This window comes from Sceloporus undulatus, chromosome 5 (genome assembly GCF_019175285.1).
Source record: "Sceloporus undulatus isolate JIND9_A2432 ecotype Alabama chromosome 5, SceUnd_v1.1, whole genome shotgun sequence".
NCBI classification, from domain to species: Eukaryota; Metazoa; Chordata; class Lepidosauria; order Squamata; family Phrynosomatidae; genus Sceloporus; species Sceloporus undulatus.
This window is the reverse complement of record NC_056526.1, coordinates 171,169,525-171,190,084: the sequence shown is the minus strand read 5'-3', so window position 1 is coordinate 171,190,084 and position 20,560 is coordinate 171,169,525. Positions and strand designations below refer to the sequence as shown.

Genomic DNA, 20,560 nt, shown 5'->3' with positions numbered 1-20,560 from the left:
TTTAGATTATACTCCTGTAATTTGGACCTTAATTGTTGGCCATCATGGTTGGGTCCTGTATTCCTTATTGTAGGGAAAAGACAAATACTCCCTATCTGTTGGTCAATGATCACAGGATCTTATTGTTTTAACTCAAGATAAATATGTCTTTAAAGATGCCAGCCCTAATCAGACTGGGGTGGGTGGGACATTTATCAGCTAATATTAATGTATATGCCAACTGGATGACTATATTCTATGTACTTCCTCCCTCTTTGAAAGGATATTTACAAATTCTCATGGGCTCCAAGGTAGGTGTATATAAGGTTTTATGATGTTCTAGTTGTATTTTAAATGATTAATTGGGGTTGCAGAAGTTCTGTTGGTGATCTTGGCATCTGAAATAAAGGGAGACACCTAGGTGTTTAACACAGGCTGTATCCACATGCAGAAATAATCCAGTTTGAAACCACATTAACTGCCCTGGCTCAATGCTGTGGAATTCTGGGAATTGTAGTTTATTGTGACACCAAAGCTCTCTGAAAAAGAAAGCTTAATGCCTCACAAAACTACAGTTTCTGGAATTCCCTAGCACTGGACCATGGCAGTTAAACTGGTGTCAAACTGCATTATTTCTATGGTGCAGACAGCCCCACAAAAAGCATTTTATTCATGTTACAATATATTGATCTTACACAGATGGAAACTGCATCCATATGGTGGATAATGGAATTGTTCAGAAACTCATGGACTTACTGGATAGACATGTGGAGGATGGGAATGTCACAGTACAGCATGCAGCACTGAGTGCCCTCCGAAACCTTGCTATCCCTGGTAAGCAATTAAGCATTTTACTAAATATGGAAAAATTCCAAGAGAAGAAAGATCTGTCTTTGGTGGTGAAATTCTTCCTCTACCAAGTTGAGTTGCTTCATGTATGCCATTAAGAAACATTACAGAACTGGAAAGCACATATTCACAGTGACAGAATGAAAGGACACAAGTCCCACTTGTTATACATTGGTCAAAACCTTTTATTTCTTAAAAAGCCCAACATGTTTTAGCCTTATCACCAATTGACCTTCTTCAAATATTCAAAGGCCCACTTCTATAGAGAGTGCAGACTGGAACTCCAGAAATTTCTGACGATTAAATAGACCCTGAAGAGGACCAATTGGTGATAAAGCTGAAATGCATTGTTGTTGTTGTTGTTCTTAATAATAAATAAAAAGTTTTTCACTATTGTATAGCACATGGGACTTTGTCTCCTTTCATTCTTCCATTAAGAAATTATTTACATATTTATGCAGAAGAAAGTCATGCAATGTTCATGGAGCTTGGTCCCTTCCTAATAGTTCTGTTTGCAGTCATAGTCAGTGGCGTCACTTGGGGGGGGGGGGGTGCAGACTGCACTGGCTGACAACCAAAAGAGGGGTGAGGAGTGACACCCAGTTGGGCCCTCCAGAGGAGCACATATGTGCCCTTGCTGGCTGCTCCAGCCCCAGGTTTCCTCCAAAGGAGAAAGCCTGGGCAGGAGTGTACCCTTTTGCCCTCCCAACAACCCCCCCACACACACACACATCGGGTGACACCTGGCATTAGGACGCCACTGACCATAGTCACAGTGTGGTTGCAATCATGTATGGATCAACATAGCATAGTAGGTTTTCGTGTGATCTTTATACCCCCCCAATGTACATAAAGCCCAACCTCCTACACAATCATTTTTATGAGAAGTGGGAAGGATCACAGAAGCATCTGGCTACATCCCCATAGTCAGGAGCAAAATGATTACAGCAGTGCTGAGACCTCCAGAGGACCATGGCAGATCTCAGTGCTGATGTCATCATTTAATATCTGGCTATGGAGAGACACTTCTGCAATCCTGCATGACCCCACAAAACACGGAATGATTGTTCAGAAACTGTTCAGCCTTGGCTGGTGTGAAGGGACAAAGGGAATACCAACCCTTGCAGTACCCAGAGAAGGATGCTAGCCTCTGTTTGCAAACTTCAACCAGTTTCCTAAAAAGAAAAAAAAAAGAACAATGTAGTACAGTAGATGTTTTGTGATTGATCTTTTAAATGAGCCATAAATTCTAGCCATGTCACTATCTATCTATCTATCTATCTATCTATCTATCTATCTATCTATCTATCCCCCATTTGTTATAGTTTCCAGAGGTCCTCAAAGTAGCTTACAAAAGATTCTTGAAATAAAATGAACATCTTCCTGCAATTCTGCAGCTGGGATGAAAGAGCAAGCGTTGCCCTCCCTGATCTCCAGAATATGTTTGAGACAGTTGCCTTTTTTTTGATAGGAAATTTCAGGGGAGAAGCAAAGCCTGATGACTTCTCTGGAGAGTTTGTAGTAGCCAATTGAGTAGAATTACTTAATCAGCTGCTAAAATGATAACCAAACTCCAGCAGATACCAAAGACACACTGTATTGGGGGGAAATTTAAGGACATATTAGAAAATTGTTCATCCAAATTATTATTCTCCTGCCTCATTTCATTGATATATTTTCCCAAAATACCAAGATACTAAGAAGAAGCACAAATGTAATATTAAAATGTGATTTAGTGAATTGGGATACAGTTTGGTGAATCCTTTTTTAAAATTAAATAATGCATACGCTTCTAAACAGGGAATCTCTTGTCGGAACAAGCAACATCTTGTTAGTCCATATTCTAAATGCCAGTTAACTTCTCGCTTTTAATTAAAATGTATTATGGAGCGAAGTCTGTCTCCTGCTTCACACATGGGGGGGGGGGGTGAAGAGCCTCACGGGTTGGAACAGGCGTAATTGCCATATTCGTAGAGTGGAAAAGAGCTCTCAGAAGACTGAACAAAAAACACAGATTTTTCACAGTGTTATAGGCAAGTGTTTGCAAGGTGATTTGTTCATTATTCATTTCAGCACAGAGCTGCCTCATACATTCACCCCATTGTGCAGGTGTTGTATGTGCTGATGTGCAGGCTGAGCCTTTGGCTTATGTGCTTGCTCAGTCTCTACTACAAGGGTGGGAATGGTGTGGTCAAGAAGCCATAGGTGCCCCCAGGCGCTTCTTTGCATCATCATCCCAGCCTTGTAAGCCAGTCTCTCCCAAAGGGTTTAAAAAAAAAAACAACTCAGGCAAAAATGATCAAATGGTAAATTTAACTTACTTCCCTTTCCAGAGGAAGAAAATACATTCAAAAATCTGGAATTCAAAACCAGGGGTTCTTTCACACAGCACAATTCTGTCACTGTGGTTCCACTTTTAACTGCCATGCCACTATCCTGTGGATTCCTGGGATTTGCCATTTAACCTGAGGCATTTAAAACGCTTCGCCAGAGAACTCTATTACCTCTAAGAACTACAAATCTCAGAATTCCATGGGAAGCAGCCGTGTGAATTAAAGTAGAATCATATTGCTATTGTGGCTTCATTCATTCATATTTATTTTTATCCCGCTTTCCTCCCAAGATTGGGACCCAAAGCAACTATATGAAAGGGTCTGTCACAGTAGCAATTAGAGCTAAATTCAGGCAGGTTCAAGAGAAGTCATAATCAGTTAATCCAAAAATCGCAGGGTTTCACCGCTAGCCCTGGATCTGCTGCACCACTGCATGAGAAATGTGTGAAATAGTTAGACCAAAGAAGTCTAACTCCCCCTTGCCTGCATTTTTTCAATAATGACATTTATATGAGGAATGTTCTGTGGATGTGCCCCAAAGTTTTGCATCCTGTAGAAAAGATCCAGAGACGAGCCTCTCATTGTATTTAAAGGTGGAGTTATTCCAGAACTCACAAATCTGTAAAATAAAAACTGAGCCAGGAAACAAGAAGGCAGATTAGGACTGAGTGTGCATACATACATCTGCATGAGTAGGCAAGCACTTCATGCCTGTACGTTGCTTCAGCATACAGTGAAAATGTTTCTGCACAAACTGATTCAGTGATACCGCTTGGCATCTCTGTATAAGGAAAAACAATGTGATCCACAAATACTAAGGATGGCAACTTGGGTTTAAGATATGTATGGGTTATGTTTTTATTTTATTTTTCTCACTTTTGTCCCTTTCCTTTTTACATTTTCAAAATTTTACAAATTATTTCTTAATTAAATTTGGAAATGTATAATAGGGATACATAAGAAAGTTCTCAATTACACACATAGTGTTCCAATACAACAAAGCAGAAAAATGAAAACACAAGTAAAGGGGGGGAAAACAACCATGTTAACAATGTGTTTCTATAAAAGTTGACCAAATATCCAATTATAAGTCCATTTTTAGATTTTATCCGTGCATGATTCTTTCAAACGTTGCTAGTATTGTTATATCTTCTATCCATTGAATCATAGGTGGAGGAAAATTATCTTTCTCTTTTACATTTAAACAGGACACATATTAGCTCTTTTTAAAAATATTCTATGTAATGTAGAATGACATTTCCCCATTAAAGTTTCCTTTTCTCATTACTGCCCCATCCAGCTTTCCCACTACCAGTTCAGGGCAGAATACAGTGGAAAGGATAACATGACACCCATTATTCTTTTTTTCTGGGCATCTTTTCCAAATTTCATATGGTCAAATATCCATAATTTGTTTTCAAGGATCTTTGGAAAAGGGTGTTTAAGACTTGCCTCAAAAGTAAGCTTCTTTGTGCAAGGTAAATGTATCATCTCTGCAGTCTTTGTGAAGTAACATCTGTTCTTTATTCATGCAGTTGTAAATAAGGCGAAGATGCTGTCAGCTGGTGTGGCAGAAGCAGTATTGAAATTTCTCAAATCTGAGATGCCCCCTGTTCAGTTCAAACTGCTAGGGACATTGAGAATGTTAATAGATGCACAAGGTAAAAATAAACTGTTCTCTGTGTTAAATGATACTGCCTTTGTTCAGTCCTTCATCTGCTGTTAAGTTTCTCATGGAAGGGGGGAAAGATTCAAAGAAAATCTTTCAAATAAATCAAGTGTATATGTAAAGTGAAAGCTGTGAACTGCTTTCTTAAAGACCTGGAATTCTGTCTAGCATCTTAAATGCGAGTTAAAACACATAATTTACCTGTATACTAGAATCGGCTTCAACCATTTCTGTGAATGTATTCTGTGAAATACATTCATGAATGTATTTCATATCAATCTCTTTGGTGGTTGAATAACTTACAGCAATTTTTCCTCACTGAGAGAATTCTATGGGATGGGCTATATTTGTGCCCAAGATATCATACTACTTTTTATTGTTTCTTTTTCCATTTTTGTTTTTAGTAGGTATTTACTAAAGGGAAATAGTATGTAGATGGAAGGTAATAGCAGGTGAGAAAGGAAGAGAGAGAGATTTGAAAGGAGGAGAAGAAGGAAAGAATGGGGTACAGAAGTGAGAATAGAGGGAAAGAAAGTGTGTTAGAAGGGGTAGGGAATAAAGGATGAAGAAGGAAAATAAACACTTATTTATGTTTTTATTTTTAATTATATTATTATTATTATTATTATGAAATTTGCAGTCTATTGAATAGAGTTTGTATATTTGTGTTATTTGTCTTAATAAAAAATAATAAAGACAAATAACCCATACAAGCATACATTTGTCGTTATTATATCTTAAAATGTAATAAAAATATTTAAAAATTTAAAAAAATACAAGGATTTTTGCAGTCTAATGTTTCTAACCAAAATAAAGAGGGTACAGTTTGGAAACTGGGAGGATGTTTTAGTCCATATGATGCTTCTTAACTACTGTTATTAATGTCTATGTGATACTCTGCAGCCCAAATCCAACTATTAGTTCCAACTAGCACACATCCATCCATGAACTCAGTGACAACTATGTAAATCAACTCTTATGCAAGTTCCATTAACTCAATAGTTCTACTCTTGTGGGGGCTCACAATTGATTTAGGCCTAGATTTTGTGCAGGTTTGTTTGTTTTTTACAAAGGTTCTGGCTCTCAGTGTTGTTGTTAACTGCAACACTGATAGTGATTTTATGAATGAGAAATTTCTAGGTCAACTTGTTATCAAAAAAGCTTCTTGGGTCTTGCAAACTCAGGACTATCACTTCCTTGATTGAGTCTATCCATCTGTAATGCAGTGTTCCTAAACTCTTGGGATTGCAGAGATAATTTCTGGAAATAAGAGTGCAGAAACAAAAACTTTTAAAGGATCAAAGGTTTAATGGGACATTACATTTGTGAAGTATCATGAATTTGAAGTTTTTGTGCCAAAAATATGAGAAAATTCAAATTATTTACATTTCAGTACAAGCTATTATGCAGAAAATGCCATGCCACACCACATCCTTATTTGAGTTTGTTAGCTGTAACCCTCAGTTCATCTGTTGCTTGATATGGCCTAAGGGAGGAACAGTAGGTGACCTTCCTTGAAATGATATAATGGTTTCCAGAGGAGACCAGCATTTTTCCTTCAGTCTTCCATCCTTGTTTTTATACTGACTGATCATAAATTAAGGAACATGGCAGTGACCTCCCTGTTTTAAAAACACATGGAGACCAGAATCCTCTATCACAGTATACATTACTCAGCTTTATGCATGCTTAGCTATGTAGCAGAGGCACCAAGAAAGCCTGTTAGTGAATTGTGAAGATGCCTAACAGGATACCAGCAAGAATCTTGATGCTCATTGCCACTCCCTAGCCAGTGTCCCAATACACATCAATCCTGTTGTGTGTTGGTCCTAATGTACTTTGGTCACTTTTCTAGCTCAGGTACGTGGTAATGTACCAGTAGCACTTTACTGCCTATGGACATTATGGATCTGCCCAGTTCTAATTCCTACAGAGGTAGGTCCACTCATGAAATGTCCCAAGAGGATTCTGGCCATTATTTTATTTTACGTTTTTCTCTGGCCTTGCTCCTTTTCCTTGCTTTGAGCTGCTTTCCTCTTAGCTGAAGACTGCCAGTTGAGCTATTTATCTCTGTTTGGTGTGCACTCTCGAGATCAAATCACAATTTTCTAGGCACAGAGACACTTATTTCTGCACTTTGGAGTCCTGTTTTTAAATAGAACACACTTCTTTTGTGCCATTGAGACACATGAGATGATGGAAGGCGGGGAAAGCTTAGACCGTTAATAAAGATGTCTGAGAGTTTAGGACATGGATGGAAATGTATGGCCCATGGGACAGTTGCAGCCCTGAAGCTAAGAATGAGGGGTGTGTTCATAAATTTACATTAACTAGTAACTGATTCATGTGAATGCCTCACATAAGAGTGAGCTGGGCCAGAGACAAAAGTGTGTTGAATTTGAAGGTCAAGGCATGAAACCAGATTGAGGCTTGCATGGCTTCCTTGGAAAGTAGGGTACCAAGGGATAAAACTCTTTTCTCCACCATAGCACTTCCTAATTACCACCTGACAGTCTCAAAAATGGCTTCTTATGTGCAATGATTTCTTGGGCTCTTCCATTCTTTAGTTCAGAATCATAACATTTTTCTTTTGCACTTTGTCCCTGCTATTTCCCTAGAGCTAGTTACTTTTTTACCGGCACCCAGATTAATATATCATCTGTTTAATATATCGTAGCAGAAGCTGCTGAACAGCTGGGCAAGAATATGAAGTTGGTTGAAAGGCTGGTGGAATGGTGTGAAGCCAAGGATCACGCGGGAGTAATGGGAGAGTCAAACAGACTACTCTCTGCTCTTATACGACATAGCAAATCAAAAGTAAGTGGCTTACACAAAAACCTTTGGCACTTAAATTGTATACCTTGCACATGAACCCAACTCCTGGGAAGTGGAATAATGTGTTCCTCATATCATTTCAGTTTGGTTTCAGGCTAGGTTATGGCACTGAAATGGCCATTGTTGCTCTGATTGACAACCTATTCCATGGGAAAGATTTGGGTGTGTGTGTGTAACTATCCTGCTGATCTTGTTTGTTTGTTTATTTATTTATTTATTTATTTATTTATAGGCCTCCTTTCTCCCAAGATGGGACTCAAGACAGCTTCCAAAAATAGTAAATTAAAAATGTTTACAATAAAAAATTAAAAACAATTTAAAATCCATGCATTAAACACCACAGAATCATTCACAAGCCGTACAAAATTTAAAAACAAATACACACACACACACACACACACACCACATCATCTGGGATCTCTCATCAGCTTCTGACACCATTGAACATGATATCTTACTGGACTGGCTGTATGGGATAGGAGTAGAAGGCACTGTTCTACAGTGGTTCTCCTACCTGGAGGACCAGTTCCAAAGAGTAGCACTAGGGGGATTCTCTTAAACCCCATGGCGACTAAACTGTGGGATGCCCTAGGTTCCATCCCCAGTGCTGTTCAATGTCTTCCTGAAGCCATTGAAGGTAGTCATAAAGGGGTTTGGAATGGGGTGCCATCAATAAGCTGATGACACTGAGCTCTATTTCTACTTGTCATTTGAATCAACTGAGGCTATTCAGGTGCTGGACTAGTGCCTGGATGCTGTAATGGGGGCTGGAAGAGGACCAATAAACTGAATTTGAATTTCAGTAAGATGGAAGCTCTGTGGATTAGTGGTTCTCAGGTTAGGAACTGGGCAAAGAGCCTGTTCTGGCTGGGGCCAAACTCCCCCTGAATGTACATAGCTTGGGAATGATCCTTGATCCTTGGGCCTCATTGTCACTGGAGTGCTTGGTGCCAGCTTCAACTGGTGCACCTTCTAGCCTTTCCTGGGTAGATAACCTAGTCACAGTAGTAGTGGGGCTGCCCTTGAAGAAGACCGAGAAGCTGCAGGTAGTGCAAAATGCAGTAGCTCAACTGATGATTGGAATATCATACAGACAACATGAAGTGCCAATATTAAAAAAATTGCACTGGCTGCCAATGCATTCCCCATCTGAATTCAAGGTGCTTGTGAAGACATTTAAAGCCCTAAATGGCTTGCAACCTCGGTACTTGAGGGAGTGCCTCTCCCTAGCTAGAGGGAAGGAAAATCAGGTGGATCGTGGAAATACCTACTATTTAAGAGGCTTGGTTTCTAAGCCTTGTGGAAAATGTTGGTTAGCACCTGCAAATCCCTAAATGACTTTGGGCAAGGCTGTTTTGAAAGACTGCTCATCCTGCCGGTTAGTTGAAAAATCCTCAGAGGTCCTGCTTTCCAGCACAGTCCCCTTGCTTACAACTGCAGTTCTCAAAACACATTTTTAACATGATAGATGTGATCCACGCTATCTGTCCAGAACCAAACAAAACCAGTCATCTGCTGGGATAGAGAGAGGGGAGCTTGAAACTGAATCCTTCATCTGCCAACCTCTTCTCTTCCTGGCATAAATGGTGAACGACATTATTAGAGCTGACATCGATGACTGCAGGCTAGGCAGTGTTTATGCAGTACTAGAACAGCAGTGGTGCAACACTGAGTGATAAATGTTAGTGACTCCCCTTATCTTTCCATAAAGATATTATTTTTCTGCATCCCCCCCCCTCCCCCCGGAATCAATCATAGAATCCTCATGTTTAAACCTACCCCATGTCTGGGACTAAATTTTCATAGCATATTGCAGCTATAGTTTGCTTCTCTTTACATCCAGATTCCAGGTTTCTGTTTGCCTTGTGTCTTTCTTTGTATGCAAAACGTCACCAAATATGTCTTTGGAACAAACTCTTTGGAACTATTCTAGGCACGTTCCATTTTAATGAGTTTTGGCTTGTGGCTTGAACAAGAAGGAGAAGTACACAAGGATTCCTTGTTGTTGCCATTCACTAAATCATCTTGATCACAGTCAAAATATCAAACCTATTTTAGATGCCAAAATTGTGGCATCAAGCTCTGTTCCATAAGATAAAAAAATATAGATAAATGTTTGGCATGTAAATGTTACCAGAGCAGCGGGTGCATGCTTTTGTATCTGCAGCAGTGATACTGATAGAACACCACCTGGGTGAAAGAGCAAATCCTGTCTGTGTTATGTTGTATTGATGGTATCTTTAAAAACTTGCAAGCAGAGTCATGGAATACACATTTTTATTACTCTATTCAAATCAGGGTGTATCTTAATTGTTTAATCCTGATGCTTTAAAGAAGTACTGATCAATCTATGAGCTAACATTCTGGTATCCACCTAAGTTGAGAAGCTGGCTTTAGTGGCTTGAAAGCCAAAGTCTAGCATTTTTGTCAGGTGCAAACACACATTTACACATTGTTGTGGGACACAGTAAAACAAACGAGGGAACATAATACAACAAAAGAGGGAATCTAGCTACATGGCAAGTTGAGTTTCAATATCTCCCTGCAGACACTTGAGTTATAGGGTAAATGGAACATAGCAGAGTTTATATTGTAACAGTTCCTGACCTTAAAAAAGCTAACCCCACTGTTGTGTACCTCTTTCTAAGTTCTATGGGGCCAACTATAATTGAGTATTGCAAACACAATTGCACTTTAAATTGCAACACTACAATACAAAGAACAATACAAACAACACAATATATTAAATTTGACAAATACACTGTCCCAAAAGTTCCGTGCTTCCAATGAGGGGCCAGTGCAGGACTTGATTGCAGGACTCTTCTGCCTGCGCTACTTGGCATTTCTGAAACATTTGGAGCAGCCTTAAAGTTTTAAGGATCTGTGTCTGCACCTTTCCACAGTTAGCATGTACTTTTGTTCAGTAAAACAGGATATGGTGAAATAGGATGCATCACATGGAGAGAAGGACTGCTTCCTGTGTTAGCATCATTACTACCAGCCACCTACTGGTGGTAGCTGTCAAGCAGGGAACACTTGTGTCAGAGAACACTTCTTGAGCATGGTCTCATCAGTGGCCAGGAAGAAGACAAGAAGATGGCAGATCCCAGTTTCTCTAGTATATATTACATGTCCATGTCGATTTGAATTGTGAGCCACCTCAGGAGCTTGACTTGGCTGCGAAGTGGGGTTGTACATATAATAAATAGATAGTCCTGCCATGCCTCTTCCTGCATTCTATTTTTAAAAGGTCAGCCAACCTTATTTTGGGAACAGGGGTTTTGCAAAACACCTTTCAGGTAATAAGCAGCAGGAAAATGGGAAGGTTCTGAAGAAAAAGAAAAGAGAAATTTCTGTCAGCCTAGAAGGGGCAGTTGAGTAGTTTGCAAGAAATTTTAGCCATAACTTTAATTGCTAGTCTCCCATGGAGTAGGGCCACTGAATTAAGAGCTGAATGGTAAGTCAACGCATATATAAATCCCATTGCTTCATGGGTTGCCTTTAGTTAAGTTTAGCAATTTGCTTTAGGCCATAGAGTCCCAATTTCAAAAAACAATGCCTGTCAGCAGTGAGGTAGGGAAACACAGGCAGTGCTAGAGTCAATCCAATATAGTATATTCTGGAGGTAGAATCCCCTGGACTCTTGTCTATCTTGCGTAGGAACATATAATATCACTTAATGGGGAATTTCAAGTGGAAAGGGGTTTTCTGTAGCAAGTACTGGAAAGATCTCTGCTGGCAACCTTGGAAAGGTGCTCTGAACAGTCCAGCTTTCCTCAACCTGGTACCCTCTGGATCATTTTAGCTTTTGCATCATCACTCACCATTGGCCTTGATGACTAAGGCACATGGGAGTTAGAATCCAAAACATCTGGAAGACACCAAATTGAGGAAGGCTGGGATAGACAGCACTGGCCAAAATGGGTCCAGATTCTGATTCAGTACCCATATAAGGGAGTTCATATATTCACCTGTGGATAGGTTAAAGAAAAATCTTTCTGCCTGTTATATACCCAGCTGTACTCACTATGATGTGCAACGTGTGTGTTAGTGAATTGGTCCATTTTGTTTAACTGCAGTACACTGTAATTTTCCCTCATGTCCTGTGATTTTTATTTCTATTTTTTAGGATGTGATTAGGACCATTATTCAAAGTGGTGGTATTAAGCACTTAGTTACCATGGCAACTAGTGAACATGTAATAATGCAGAACGAAGCTCTTGTCGCCCTGGCATTAATAGCAGCTCTAGAATTAGGTAAGTATCCCCAAGGCTAATGCTTCATAATCTACCCCAGAATCACTGCTGAAGCAGAAGACCATTCAGGGTGAAAGCATGGCTGGATGGTGAACTTCCCTGCAGTAGGAATGGATATTTTAGATTTTACATGCAGTCATTATTGTAGAAATGGGCTTGAATCTGGTTATTAATCCCAGTGGGACATATCTACATGTTGATTCATCAGCCAACGATTGATCTAGTGCAGGGGTAGGCAACCTGGGGCCCGGCGAGGCCTTGGGACCGGCCCCAGCCTGGTCCTGCCACCGATGCCGCCGGGGCCTTTGGCCTCTCGCGCGCAGGGGCAAGGGGGGCAATTGTCTATAGACGCCTCCGAAAACATGCATTTATATTAACATTTTTTTAAAAGCAGCAATTTTTTTGCGTGTCCCCACTTTTTTTAAAAAAAATGCCCACCATTTGAAAATGTTGTCCTACATTTGTCCCGGTTTATTTATTTATTTAAATTTTTTTTAAAATTATTTAATTATTTATTTGGGCTCCCCCCCCCCCCCCCAGTTGTTGAGGGCAGCAACCTGGCCCCCGGCTCAAAAAGATTGCCTAATCTAGTGGCTCTCCTCTAGTTGAGACTAACCAATGGGATTCAGGCCTTTGTCAGTACATTCAGCTTCAACAGCTAGGTATGTGGGAGTGGGATATGAGAAGACATCCCCAAAGGCAAGTGTGGATACGGCAAACCTCCCCCTTACTCAGACATTCAGATTTTTCCAACTTTCATTTGTTCAAATTCACAGTTACAGCAGAGAAAGATCTCGAAAGTGCCCAGTTAGTTCAGATTCTACACAGACTGCTGTCAGATGAGAGGAGCGCACCAGAAATCAAGTACAATTCAATGGTCCTGATCTGTGCTCTTATGGGATCAGGTGAGTCTTCCTGAGGCTTTGCTTTTTAGAGAGGTTGGTGGGGTGGGTAACTTGTGGCCCTCCCTCCAGTTGCTGGACTGCTTCTGCTTACAGCCCTAGGCAGCAGTCAGTGCTGAGGGATACTGGTAACTGCAGTCAGAGAATACAGCCCTCTCCAACTGTGCTTTTTATCAGCCTCTGAAAAATCAGGGGCAAATGTCTTTATAGATTTTGTTCAGAAAGTTAGACCTGTAAACAATTATTTATTCACTTTTCTGACAAGTGGCAGCTTCTATAAAACTGTTTCAATACAGGACATAGCTCCAATTCAACTAGTGAGCTACAACTAAGACCGCACATCCTATTGAGCATCATGGGACATACAGTATGACCCTGTGTGTATTTATATAGAAATATGGCTTAATAAAAACTTGGTTACATGGGAGATTTATTTTTAGGAGGGAATTATTTTTCATGATAATGCCTACAGAAGTAGAAAAATATTATACTAAGGAGAAAGGTGTTAGTTTCTGCTTTGCTGTGTGTTTCTTTTCAGTTTGCAGGGAATTTTAAAGTACAGAACATTCAAAGTTCATTCCAAACTAGTAGACTGAACAGTTAAAAGTTATTCTACTGTTGTAGGACTCCCACCTCCTTAATGTGACACATGCATGTTCATGCACAGTTCTAACTAAATTTAGCTAGATGGGAGTAAGTGTATTGGGAAAGCAGTTTCCATGACGGCTCGGCAACATTTGAACCTGTATGTGTATCAGTGTAAGATGAGAATTGGTTCATTTAAATTCTAAACAGAGAAAATAAGGAGGGACATCATATTCAGTATACTGCTGATGTATTCATTACCAAATAAATGCTAAGAACAGTGCATTTATGTCAGTTCATAGGTTGAACATATACTTTGCATGCTTACAGGCTTCAAGTTCTGATCCTAGCATCTCCATTAGGACTGAGATAGGCTTCTGTATAAAATCCTGGACAACCACCAATGGTCAATGTAGACAGTGGCGAGTTAGATGAACTATGGTCATAATTGAGATTATCACATTCTGCCCTTATTTTTAGGAGAGGCTGAAGTCTAAATGTTTTAGAAATTGATTTAATAGCCTCTAGCCATTTAAAACATGAGGGCTGGTCCAACCTTTCTGCTGCTGTTGGTAACATTATCTTTCTTGCAACCATTGCTACCCATGTGGTAGCAGAATGTGTTACAAATTAGTTGTATAGAGTAGAAGTGTGGCAGATGAGGGAACAGATGAACAAGGAGACAACCCTGTGTGTATCTCCTAGTCTATGAAACGCCTTGGATAGGGTAGGACTCGCTTCACAGGAAACATATACAAGATTCAGCAGGGGACTCAGCTCTTGGGACTAGGTCTTTATAGCAGAATACTCCAAATGTTGAAATTATAAAGACTGTCCCACTTCCTTGCCTTTCTGGGCCCTAGGGCTTGCCACAACCCCCAAAAAAATATTTTTTAGGGGGAAGAGTCAAAATGTATTTTTCAGAGAGAGTTTTAAGTCTGAAATTCTCATCTTAACTGTAGGCTCTTTACCCCGCCCTATGAAATGGAGGAAATATCTATCGCAGCTTCCCAAACTGCAACCTTTTTGGCTTTTCCCCAGTGCCAAAATTAGTGCTGCTATCTCACCCACTGTGTGAAGGTGCTTTTCATGTTGATGGTTTAAAATACCCTGTTTTGATCTGTTAGACGCATACATTCCACAAAGACTGCAGGCAGCCTGTTATTATTAGATGGTTGGGCTGCCTCTGACTGACATGGAGATCCTTTTTTTTTTTAATAATAATAAAAAAGAGGAAGGTTTCTTCTGTTGAAGCTGCTGCCTCCACTGTTTAGTGCCTCTGCTGTTATGAACAAAAATTTCTTCCTGTTCTAACCGGTTTCTTATACAGAAGGAAAATAATGGGAAATGTAAATGTGTGCATAACATAAAAGGAGGAAAGTAGAGCATTCATAGCCATTACAAGTCTTGCTGTTTGTGTCTGAGAGTGAAAGGAAAAGACCAAGACACTTAAGAAGCTGATCAGAATCATTTTACCACTGCAACCTATTAATACTCTGAAAGCAACTCCTGCTGTAGATATTGAGCTATCCTGGAAGTAGAATACTTGTGCTTTATGCGTCAGAATGGCCTGGGCATGAAAAGAAGTTTCTAACTAAGGAAGCAAGAAAGGCCTTTGGTCTGAAACTTTCTTTTATGTCTTTCTCCTTTTCATGGGCAGGGATGGAAAGAGTTAACTTTGAATGGAAGATGGTGTACAGGGAAAAACAGGGATCAGATTTTTCTGCAGTTAAAATAGAGGCACCATGGGTAATAGAAATGATTAAGAATAGCTCTGTTATGGAGTGACTTGAGAAACTGGCTAAGTAAAATTGCCTAACTAGAATGAGGAGCATATGTTCCTGAAAGTTTGCTTGGGCATAGGAACTAGCAGCTTCTTGTCATCTCTCCCTGTTTCCCACCCCATTCCAGTGACTAAATTTTTCAGCTTTCAGCTGTGTTAGCAGAAATCAAAGTCTTTAAATGAAAATACATTTTAGTACTGAATATTTGCATCAGCTATTTACCACACTTCCTTTGCAGCTCATCCTAGTAGTTTAGTTAGGAGAAACACATGAGAAAGAATGCTTGTACAGTGGTACCCCGGGATACGAATTGATCGCGTTACGAAATTTCCGGGATACGAAAAAGTTAGATTGGAAAAAACTGTTCCGGGATACGATATTTTTTTCGGGTTACGAAATTTTTTTCGGCGCCAAATTCAAACGCAAAGCGCGGCTAGCGGCTTTCCAGCGCTAACGGAAAGCCTTTTCGGGTTGCGAAATTACTCGGGTTACGAACGGAGCGGCGGAACGAATTAATTTCGTAACCCGAGGTAGCACTGTATATGCTGCAAGCAGATTAGCTGTAACAGAATTTAAGATTATGGTAGTATTTGCTAATACTTAATCATACCTCATTAATGAACAAACAAGTGCTATACTGTTGCAGGAAGGTGCCATTTCCTTATTGCAGGACCTGTTTCCTGTTGTGCATGCCTGACAGAATAACTGGCAGAGGTCTGACTCTCACAAAGCTACAAGGTTAATTACATGTCAGTTCTGGTACTAAGTAGACTTCTTGGGGTGGCTCACCCCCAAATGAAGTAAAATAAGTGGTTAGCAGTGATATGGCCCTCTTAGTCATGGCTCCCATTTTTTGGCCAGTTTCCCTGGCACCTACAATTTCCCATTATCTCAAGCCTTTTAGGTGCAATTTTAATTCTGCTGTTTCTTTTATGCCAAATGTGCAATTATGTGACTTTTGGTTTGGGGGCTTGTTGGGTTTTTTGGAGGGGTGTATTTATAATATTTTGGATTATTTAGGCAAGCCATGTATGACTATGACTAAAGGACAGTTTAAACATAATAAATGACAAGGATACAAAGCCTAGGAGTCTGTTGATGCACTGCTGAAAGAACTACTAAACACAAAATAAAAGTCTACCCAGTCTAGCTCTGGTGACAATCTCCCTCCACCACTGTTAACCCTGCTGCCAGTATTCTACACTGGCAACTCAGGGGTCAAGCAGACAGGCAGGAAAAAGCAGCTTTCTCTGATATCAGGATAAGTCCCTGCTGACTGCTCCCAAGGCGACTGGAGTGTACATGTTATGGCCACACGGCACAGCATCAAGCCACACCACTGGGTTTTTTTTCTTTACTTTTCTCCCAACATCCCTGACACCCACGACTCCTATCCCATTGAATGGCCATTCCTTTGAACCTCTACACTATTTAATGTGCAGCCCTCCACCAGGATGGCATCGGAGCAGAGCTATTCCCATGAAGACACTAGCAAGGGACAATCATGCCCTCCCCTTCACTCCATGCCCCCTCTTGGACTGTCTGGTTTGTGTATGTTTTATTGACATCCCCATTAGAGGTGTCACACTTTTGCATCTTTCCACTGCCACCCCCACCGCTTGGGTACGGCAGCTCTGTCCTTTTTAAATTTCCATCTGAATCAGTGCATTTACATTCAGGAGTAGATTGCTCTTTTAGAACTGATCTGGCATCAGTGTCTTTATATGCATGGTCAAAGATGCGCACCTTCCAGGAAGGAGCAGAAAAATCCAATTTCTTTTTAGTCTGGCGTTTGCCCTCTTAGAGTGGCCACAGCATGGTTTCTGGCCACTTTGGGGGCGTGCATCATCTAAATACTCTCCCCCAAAGCGGGCTGAAACCACTTTTGGCCCAGCTGTTTGAGGCCTTAGTTACAGAGATGTACCTGAGCAATGCCTCTTGCCTCACCCCACCTCCCACTAGCTCCCCAGCAGCCAGATTGGGTGAAGGGGGTCTGTTACGCAAGGATGTTTCCAACACCCCACCATCCAGTGAACCTGTGAGAAGAACTTGCAACGAGGCCCTGCTTCTAATTATCACAGGCTTGTTCACTGGTGGAAGGGGATAGAAACATCCACTTCCCTTTACAGTATTTGATTCAGCTTCTGGTGTTTAAGGTGGGCTAGGGTGTCATTACATAGGTTTTCTGTAATACATTGTCTTACTGAATAGAGACCAATTATTGATCTGCACCTCTGGGTTACTAGTCCATAATTGCAATACTGAATACCAGTTGAATTTATTTTTTTAAGGGGGAGAGGTTGAAACATTAAAGTTATCAATGCTACACATCCAGGCAATAGAATTTTAGGGGTGGGAGAAATGAACCATTTCCTCTTGCATTACTACCCTTCTTCAGCTTCCGTACTTTCATAGAATTACTACTTCCATACATAATAATAATAATAATATGTTTTATTTGTATACCGCTTTTCCTATGATCAATCACAGAGACTCTTCGTCACATCTAGTCAACTGTGCTGGTCTTTCCTATTTCCACAAACCCAAAATCGCCTTCCAAACTGCAGTACTAAAAAACAGGCTATTTGCATACAGATGATAATCAGAGCAGGGCCAAAAGTGCATTATTGGGAAGGTTCCCTCCTTCGACAATTCTTGGAAAATATTGGTTGCTGTCACCACACATTTTCTGCTGGCCACATTGTGCATTGATAAGGCCTGTGTTCATTGCTGAAAATGCTGACAAAAGAACAGCTGTGCATATAAAGGCCCAGCATGAAAGTAACCGTGTTGCTTCTGTTTGACAGAACTCCTTCACAAGGAAGTGCAGAGCCTGGCCTTTCTAGATGTTGTATCAAAACTCCGCAGCCATGAGAACAAAACGGTCGCCCAGCAGGCCTCCCTCACAGAGCAGAGACTCGCCGTGGAAAGCTGAGGAAGGGTACCCAATTCCACATAGCATCGTATCACAGATTTCACCTTTTATCCTGTCCTGCTGCTACTCCTGCTGCGTTTTCCCCACTGTGTCACTTGTGCATGCGTGTAACATTCCCACACTGATTGAACTGCTGTAGGTACCTCTCCAAATAAGATTTCTAAAAACCCATAGCCAAATGTCATAACATTATCCTCTCCCCTCTCTTTCTCATACATACATACAGGCACACACACACACACAAGTCTTCATTCCTGTCGTTGTTCTACTTGTATTCTCGTTGCTTGGGCCTCATAGTAGAATGTGCATGTTGTAGTCCTATATTAATGTAAAAGTGGTACTACAGTGATGACTTTCCTCTCATATCCCTAACTCCGTAACAGTGTACTACTAACTTAGGGAAAAAAACAGGAGGCAGCAAGGCCAGGCTGGACTGCCAGTGAGGTGAGAAAGCTCCTCTTTTTGATGCTTCGGAAACAACAGCAACCAAAAAGGATGAGTGAAGGAAGTCTTGCTGCTCTATTCACTGGTCTTGCCTATTAATGTCAATCCCGTGGTACCTAGAGGTAAACAAATAAAATCCAGTGCTCTCACACCTTACCCAGTGCTCTGTCCTTTGTATAGCAATTCATTTAATTGGAGGTATTTAATCTCTCTTTGTTACATACATAAACTACTTCTGGGTTATTAAATGCTTACATAGCAGAGGAATCACCTGCAGCACTGAATTTTATAGCATCAGCGCATGTACACTTCATCAAATCCACTCAAATATACAATCATTGGCACCCATAAGAAAACAGCATCAGGTTACTACTTTTAAAGTAGAAGCCCACCTCAAAAGAACAAGCACTTTATATAGTATAGTTATAGTATAGTATTAAGTATATGAGAGCCAGCATGGTGTACTGCTTTAAGCGCTGGACTAGGCCGTTGGCGATACCATGATTTAAATCCTGGCTTGGCCTTGGAAACAAATTGGGTGACCTTGGGCAAGTCATACTCTCTCAGCCTCAGAAGATGGCCATGGCAAACCTCCTCTGAACAAATCTTGCCAAGAAACCCCCACGATAGGTTCACCTTAGGGTCACCATAAGTTGGAAATTACTTGAAGGCACACAATAATAATAATGACAACAACAACAACAGTATAGTATACAGGCTGAGACTAGCCTGCTGTTAGGTTCCCCTGCAGAGAATATGATGGGTCACTTCCACACAAGATTCCCCCCCCCCCAGCATGTTCTAGATATAGACCAGGATCATCAGTGGCTTACCATCAACAAATCAGGCAGTCTCTCTCCCCTATTTCATATATGAAAAGCTAAGACTGTAAAAACCTCAAAGTGTAAATCTTATATACTACTCTGGTATAGTTACACAGGAGGAAGTGATGGCAGACATATATGCTGATGTTGTGTAGCAACAGTGAGAAAATAGGAGAGAGACAGCTCAAAGCCCCTTGTTTCCTAAATACCTGGCTGTGAGGAATCCTTGATGCCAGTGGTCTATGGGTGCAGCAGCATAAAAATCATTGTGGTGTGAAACAGACAATTTCCTCAGCCATCTCTCTTAGTGTATTTGCTTAGAATACCCCTCAAAGCCATGCATTCCAAAGAGCAGTCTCAGGACACTATGGATCAGCTTTGTCCTTCCATCAACGACTAGCACTGCCACTGCTCTTCTACTTGTATAGGGAGATCTTAGATACTGTAGCTCCCTGCACAAGTTCAGTACAGAGTTTGTCAAACCACTCACACTACAATCTGTTATGCAAACAGTTTCCCACTATAGGATGTTGGCCCAAGTTCATGCAAATTCATACACCATCTGTACAATATCTCCTACACAGTGGGCTTGTCACCAATGGAAAGGGAAGAGACAGTACAGTATATGAAAGGCACTTTCAGCAGGGACATTTTGTAGCTGGAAAAGCACATGTAAATTTTCAAAGTAAGTTCTTTTTGAATTCTAGAAACTGCATATATCTGTATTCTTACATTAGCAGGGATTTATAGATAGAGAACAGGAAGATAAACAGTCTTACTTTCTTTTTCTGTTCAGCCAGGATGTGTGTACTTTGCAATAAAAGAAACAAAAAGAATTCACCAAGAATAACTGGACTATTACCTGCACAAATTATGTATATCTACTTGCACTCTTACCTTTTATAATTTAGCTTACTATTGTTTGTCGTGCAGGCAAAAGAATTTGGAAAAGTTACTTTTTGGAAAAGAAATACCAGAATCCCGCTGTCAGCATGGGGGTTTGGTCCAAAAATGTAACATTCCCAATCTCTGGAAAAGAAGCAAGAAATAATACAGAACACTCACACCCCTCACCTCTTGACCACTTAGAAGTCTTTTCTAGTGATTCACTTGGATGCTGATGGTTCATCACACATTGCCCATGTTGTTTCAAGCATATTTTCCC

At 40.6% G+C, this 20,560-nt stretch overlaps 2 protein-coding genes across 6 annotated transcripts in view; one reads left to right on the top strand and one right to left on the bottom strand.

Annotated features, from left to right (window-relative positions):
* RAP1GDS1 (Rap1 GTPase-GDP dissociation stimulator 1) overlaps positions 1–18,727 on the top strand; it is a 114,498-nt gene extending 95,771 nt beyond the window's left edge. For 3 of the 4 annotated variants that reach the window (XM_042470803.1, XM_042470801.1, XM_042470804.1), the window contains 6 exons: positions 679–813; positions 4,697–4,822; positions 7,508–7,647; positions 11,795–11,921; positions 12,698–12,826; positions 18,000–18,727. In XM_042470803.1, the coding sequence (XP_042326737.1) occupies positions 679–813; positions 4,697–4,822; positions 7,508–7,647; positions 11,795–11,921; positions 12,698–12,826; positions 18,000–18,127 (785 nt within the window). In that variant the 3' untranslated portion in view covers positions 18,128–18,727. The remainder of the gene's footprint in view (positions 1–678; positions 814–4,696; positions 4,823–7,507; positions 7,648–11,794; positions 11,922–12,697; positions 12,827–17,999) is intronic. The other variant, XM_042470802.1, reaches the window with a different exon arrangement.
* Positions 8,852–20,560, bottom strand: part of TSPAN5 (tetraspanin 5) — a 105,636-nt gene continuing 93,927 nt past the window's right edge. For both annotated transcript variants that reach the window (XR_006104300.1, XR_006104301.1), the window contains one exon: positions 8,852–10,993. The gene's annotated coding sequence lies outside the window, so the exon portion shown is untranslated. The remainder of the gene's footprint in view (positions 10,994–20,560) is intronic.